Raw genomic sequence first — 6000 nt, 5'->3', positions numbered from 1 at the left:
CAAATATACTACATGTGTTCTTTCCTACAGACCGATCTTTTTTTTTTTTTGGTTTTTCGAGACAGGGTTTCTCTGTGTATCCCTGGCTGTCCTGGGACTCACTCTGTAGACCAGGCTGGCCTCGAACTCAGAAATCCGCCTGCCTCTGCCTCCCAAGTGCTGGGATTAAAGGCATGTGCCACCACTGCCCGGCTCTACAGACCGATCTTATGGAGGCAATTTCTCACTGGGGTCTCCCTCCTCTCATGATTCAAGCTTGTGTCAAGACGACACAGAAACTACCCAGCACATGTGTAGGTACCACAGCACTCATGTAGGTATCAGAGGAAATTGCAGGAATTGATTCTTGCCCCCAACCCCCCACACCCATATGGGTTTTGAGATTTGAACTCAGAAAGTTAGGCTTGGCAGCAAACACCTTTAACTGATTGGCCATCTAGCCAGATTACCACTACCATTTAGAAAAATAAATAGTATGTGTCAAGGAGGCACACATCTTTAACCCCAGTACTTGTGAGGCAGAGGCAGGTGAATCTCTGAGTTCAAGGCCAGCCTGGTCTACAGAGTGAGTTCCAGTACAGCCAAGACTACACAGAGAAACCCTGTCTCGAAAAACCCAAAACAGCAAAAGAAAAAAAAAAAAAGAAGAAGAAGAAGAAAAAGAAAAAAAAACCCACCTAACCAACTAACTGAACAAACAAACCAACGAACAGAAAATCTGAGCTGTGGATACAGAGTTTGGGCCCTTACCTAGCAGGCGTGAGACTCCAGGTTCATCTCTAGCAACTCGCCCAATAAAAGACATCTCCAGTCATTGGCAGTGATATTTATTTTTCTGGAAGATGGGACTTATTATATACAGCAGTGACAAGATGCTCCTCACCCTACCAGGGTCATGTGGGGTTAAGGAGGAGGTATTGACAGAAGGCACACAGTGGTAGCCCCAGGAGGCCAGGAAGTAAAGGTAAGAGGGTGTAGTGTGTCCTGGGGAACCCAGAGGATGAAACGGAGGCTCAGCCAGAGAGAGCCTTGGGCCACACATCTAGTGTGAGGCAGCTGGTCCCGAGAGCTGGTGCTGGTCGCTTGAGGCTGTTTGGCTACAGCAGGACACAGGGACACCCCCCATCCTTCTTCCTGGGAGCACTGGGTGGGCTAGGAGGGAGTTCTTGCTCCTGGTATTTCCTGTGGGACGCAGTCTATGAGTGTGAGATGCAAGGCTGAGGACCGGGAGGTCAGGATGGGGTACTGTGCTTACCGGACCGTCCGCACCAGCTGCTCAAATGCCTCATCAACATTCAGGCGCAGTTTGGCTGAGGCCTCAAAGTAAGTCATGTGGTGGGAAGCACTGAAAGAGGAGGCTTCAGATCGGAGGACCTGGAACAAGACAGAGGGAGGACAAAGGGAGGAGTCAGGGAGAGGGGATGCTGAAAGCCACAAGGTGTGCTCTTGTGTATAACCTCAACAGGCTCAAGATAGAAAGTTCTAGAAAGACCCCAGAGAATACTGGAGGGTTAAAGCTATCTCAGTGAGATGTCAGGAAGTTTATGAAGATGTTTTAGGTACTAGAAAGCAGGGAGGCAAGAAGTAAGGCTGTTCTTGTTCAGGAGAGGGGAACATAAACTACAAGTAGGGACCCGTATCAAAGAATTAGTGTAAGGGCCAGGACTGTGGCTCAGTGCTAGGGGTCCTGCCTAGAATCTGTAAGAGGAAGTTGTGACAGTAGAGGGACCAGGGATCCAGAGTAGGAGACAGTCCCCTGAGAGAGCTTCCTAGGTCTACATGGGATTATCAGGAGAGGGGGCATCCCAGACCTGGCGCTGGGTCTCCAGATCTGCCTTGTTCCCAACCAGCACTATGGGGAAATCATCACGGTCCTTCACTCTGAGGATCTGAGTGAACAGCTTGCCCACTTCATTGAAACTGCAAGAGAAATCAGTAGCATGAGGTACCATCTTGGAAGGAAGCTGTCCTGTGCTCATGCAGTCCCACCAGCAGCCCCTCACCTCTGCCTGTCGTTAATGGCAAACACCAGCAGGAAGCCGTTGCCAGCACGCATGTACTGCTCCCGCATGGCACCAAATTCCTCTTGCCCTGCAGTGTCCAGGACTATGGAGACAGGGAGAGAAATGAGTGAGTCCCAGGTTGTCCTGGGCATGCTCACAAGTTCTCCCACCCTTGCCACCTGCCTCCCTTCCAAGCCCAGCCATCCTCACTGTCTAGCCGTGCAGGGACGCCATCCACAGTGCAGATCTTTGTGTAGGAATCCTCAATGGTGGGGTCATAGTCAGACACAAAGTAGGACTGGGGAATAGAGAAGGTCACTGTCACTGAAGCATTGTGTGTGTGTCCTGTCCCTTTATCTTCTCCAAGTCTCTGGGCCCCCTCTTTCTTTGTCTCCCTGCCTTCTCCTGAGTCTCTGTCTTTCTCTCCCTGCCTTCTCCTGAGTCTCTGTCTGTCTGTCTGTCTTTTTCTCTTGGTCTCTGTTCCTCTTGCTGGGTCTCAGAGCCCCACCCTCACCTCATCTCTGGTCTCTGTCTCTGGCTGTCCCGTCTCTTTGCCTCTCCCCCTCTCTGGGTTTCTGTCCCTCTCCGTTCTCTCTGGATCTCTTACCTGCTTCTAGCTGTTCTGTTTCCACCTTTCTAGCTGTCAGGTTGTGGGTCCCTGTCACCAACGCCCCCGTTTCCTCTCTTAGTCCCTCTGTCTTCTTCAGTATAAAGCGTCCTCCTTTGTCATCATTACCGCAGCTGAGTCACTTCCAACAAATCACTTTCTGTCTCTGCGTCTGTTTCCTCACTTGGAGAATTGAGGATGAAAACACTATACCATCTAACAGTTTTTATTGGAGGGAATTCTCTGTTCAACACTTAACACTTGACCTGGTAATGGTCAGTGATCAGCTTCTGAAATTTCTTGTTGACCAAAATAGCTGCCTATCTTGCCTGTCTCTCTTCCCTTCCTCTCCTCCATTCCTCCCCTCCTCTTGCTCCCTCCTCCACAAGCAGCCTCCAGTATCTCCTCCCCTGGGAAGGTCTAGGTTCCAATCCTGCTTCAGAGAGGCAGCCCCACCCTCATCCCGCCTCTCCCTTTCTGACTAGGTCCTGCTACCTCCAACCAGGCCTCTGGCCATCTTCAGGTTTGGCCCTGGGTGCCAGGGGCTCAAATTTGGGTTCTTCCTTCCCACTGTAGGCTTCTCATGGCATTGCTGGAGGCTCCTTGTCTGTGAATGTATATCACCAGGAACCTCTACAAAAGCAAGTGGGCCCTCACTTTCCTATGCCCTGCTGCGGGGAGGCTCCCCGTGGGAACTGGGTGGAGGTTTCCGGGGCTGGGCTGGATTTTCTGAACTTGGCTGCTGAGGCTGAAGGCGGCTTCCTCTCTAGAGTACTTGCTGAGGGCCAGGGCTGGAAGGGGTGCAGGGAGTGGAGGATGAGGTTTGCTGTGTGTGTGTGGTGGGGGAATGATTAAGACCCCAAAGTATATTAGGAGATGCTCAAAGGTGAGAACAGCCTGGAGCATTCTGAAGGGTCGGTTCCGGAGGTAGTAGAGGTCCACTTATGGGGAACCTTTCAAGTAGCAGGTCTCTGGAGGCTGTGAAAAACCTGAGTTCTATGCTTTTCTTTTTTAACCTGGAGATGACTTGGGAGCTACTTGGGGTTTTCAGGGTTGAGGGCAAGGGGTTTGAGTGGGGAACTTAGGATAGAGAAATGGTTGGTTTTCCTTGGGGGTGGGAGGGAACCTGCATTTAGCAGAATGAGGTACCGCCAGATATTGGTGTTTTCCTAGAATGATCATGTCGCAGGGTCTTTCTGAAATCTCAGTTATGAAGGGAATTCCTCTTCAAGCAGGGGTTACAGGGTGCCTGGTTTAGGACAGGGCGGTCCCAGAATCCTAGAGTCAAAGTCTGGGCAAAAATCAGGAGGTTGGAGCCTCAGGGAGTGCTTAGGGTCTGAATGCAGCAACTGTTTGGAATTTAGGGTACTCACACTTGGTGAGAAGGGACAGATATACTAGGATAGGGCTCTCAGGTACCTCTGAGAGGGTGATACGTCTCAGGACATATTAGGAGAAAGCTTTCTCTTATGAAGGAGGTGGAGGCCCTGGGCACTTGGAGTTGCAAAGATTCAGAGAGAATCTTTTAAGGTTAGAGATCCTCTTAGGAGGGTCTTAAGGATGGTTCTGGGAGAAGTGAAAGTTTCAGGGAACCCCCAAAGGGCTCAAAGTCTCGGGGACACCCTCCCCGGTGAGGGCCCACTACCTGGATGAACTGGATGGTCAGCGCGCTCTTGCCCACGCCGCCGCCGCCTACGACCACCAGCTTGTGAGTCTCGCCGGGCGGGGGGTCCCTGGGTCCCGGCCCCCCGCCCCGGGGCCGCCCCCGCCCAGTCCCGGACGCCGCCCCGCTGCTCATGTCGCCACCGCTGCTGCCGCCGCCGCTACCGCCTAGGGGGAGTCAGGAGAGACCAAGGGGTGGGTTATGCTAATGAGTACTGCATAAACACGAGCTTCGGCCGGTAGGACACGAGTCTCGGGACGCTTCAGGAGGAGGCGAGGCCAGGGAAAGGGAGGAGCTATACTAAAAAGGGTAAGGGAAAAAAGTTTGCAAAAAAGGGGAATTCCAAGTGGGGTGGGGATATGCTAATGAACCTGTGCTCACCCACGAGCTCTTTCGGGCAGCCCGCCTTTGGGAGGAGCTATGCTAATAAACTCCATTTTTGGGCGGAAAAAGTCTTCTTCGGGGCGGAGAGATGTAAATTAAATGCTTGTGGTCGTTGTTAACTAAGGACCACTGTTTCTGGTAGGTGGGGCTTGCCGGCTCCTTCTCAGGGCCGTATATAGGGCGATCTTAGGACTGCACAGGTCTTGAAAACGGATCTCCGCCTCCTTCCTGGGATCGTCTCCAGGCTCCTGCCCCGGCTTCGGTCTAGAGGCTGGCGTCTCGGCCTGCCTAGGGACTTAGGCTTCCGGTTCCCGCTGTCCCAGCCAAACGGAAGATAGACTGGGAGGGAGAGCTGGGGCCCTGGAGGGGGACTGCAGGGTAACTGGGCAGGGGCGGGCTGTGAGATCACCACATTCCTAATCCATGAGCCAGTTCATCCTAGTCGGGAAGTCCGGGTCCAGAAGGGCCTACAGCCAGGATTTCTGGGCTTTGGAAGGATGCGGTTGATGGCTCAGACAACTGGTTCCTACGAGCGGATCGAGTTAGAGACTTGGATTCCCGGGTCCTAGGGAGAACAGGCCGTTGGGAGGGGCTCCTTACTACTAGATTAGGTACCGGGAAGGCTGGGAGTCTAGACTCTAGCGTCCAAAGGATGGAGAGAGTGTCTGGGGACCCGGAATTCTGGGTTCGAGGGCATGAGTGCTCGGTGAGGGTTGTGGAGGAATTTAGCACTTACGTTTGTGTAAGGTATGGTTTTGACAGCCTGACAGGGGAAAGGATTGAAATTTCTGAGTCCCAAGGGAGAGGTAAATGAGTCTTCACTCTTCTGCTCTGAATCAGAGGACTCAGATTTTGGACTTTCTGTCCTAAGTAAGGTTTGACTCCTGAGTTCTAAATTTAATGGAGATTATTTTAAGTTAAAGGCTATCCTGAACATCTTAGAGTGAATCTATCTCTTAGCCGGGAGGTGGTGGCACACGCCTTTAATCCCAGCACTTGGGAGGCAGAGGCAGGCGGATTTCTGAGTTCGAGGCCAGCCTGGTCTACAGAGTGAGTTCCAGGACGGCCAGGCCTATACAGAGAAATCCTGTCTCAAAAAACTAAAAAAGCCGGGCGGTGGTGGCGCACGCCTTTAATCCCAGCACTTGGGAGGCAGAGGCAGGCGGATTTCTGAGTTCGAGGCCAGCCTGGTCTACAGAGTGAGTTCCAGGACAGCCAGGGGTATACAGAGAAACCCTGTCTTGAAAAACAAAACCAAAAAAAACAAAAACAACAACAACAACAAAAAAAGAAGAATGAATCTATCTCAAAATAAGAAAAAGAAAAGAGGGCTATAGATACAG

The 6000-nt window shown here is 51.9% G+C and overlaps 1 protein-coding gene across 2 annotated transcripts; it reads right to left on the bottom strand.

Annotated features, from left to right (window-relative positions):
* Window positions 1–811: 811 nt before the first annotated feature.
* Rras (RAS related) lies at window positions 812–4435 on the bottom strand. 2 transcript variants are annotated; one of them, XM_028788876.1, is made up of 6 exons: window positions 4256–4435; window positions 2214–2301; window positions 2004–2106; window positions 1812–1920; window positions 1256–1374; window positions 812–1182 (listed from the first exon to the last, which is right to left on the bottom strand). In XM_028788876.1, exons 1-6 carry the CDS (start codon window positions 4406–4408, stop codon window positions 1098–1100), a joined length of 657 nt encoding a protein of 218 aa, XP_028644709.1. In that variant the 5' UTR covers window positions 4409–4435; the 3' UTR covers window positions 812–1097. The 2 variants fall into 2 exon arrangements, with proteins under 2 accessions (XP_028644709.1, XP_028644710.1); XM_028788877.1 differs by lacking the exon at window positions 4256–4435 and adding an exon at window positions 3106–4211.
* Between the last annotated feature and the right edge of the window lie 1565 nt (window positions 4436–6000).

Source organism: Grammomys surdaster, unplaced genomic scaffold (assembly GCF_004785775.1).
Source record: "Grammomys surdaster isolate TR1022 unplaced genomic scaffold, NIH_TR_1.0 125769, whole genome shotgun sequence".
In the NCBI taxonomy this organism is placed as follows: Eukaryota; Metazoa; Chordata; class Mammalia; order Rodentia; family Muridae; genus Grammomys; species Grammomys surdaster.
Note: the sequence above shows the minus strand (reverse complement) of the source record. Positions and strands in the feature narration are given on the sequence as shown.

Excerpts from the sequence above, each read along its gene's own strand:
- Rras (XM_028788876.1), bottom strand. The coding sequence starts at position 4,408 with ATGAGCAGCGGGGCGGCGTCCGGGACTGGGCGGGGGCGGCCCCGGGGC. Across the intron at positions 1,921-2,003 it reads GCCATTAACGACAGGCAGAG|TTTCAATGAAGTGGGCAAGC; the intron begins GTGAGGGGCTGC and ends TTTCTCTTGCAG. Across the intron at positions 1,183-1,255 it reads CAGCTGGTGCGGACGGTCCG|GAAATACCAGGAGCAAGAAC; the intron begins GTAAGCACAGTA and ends TGCGTCCCACAG.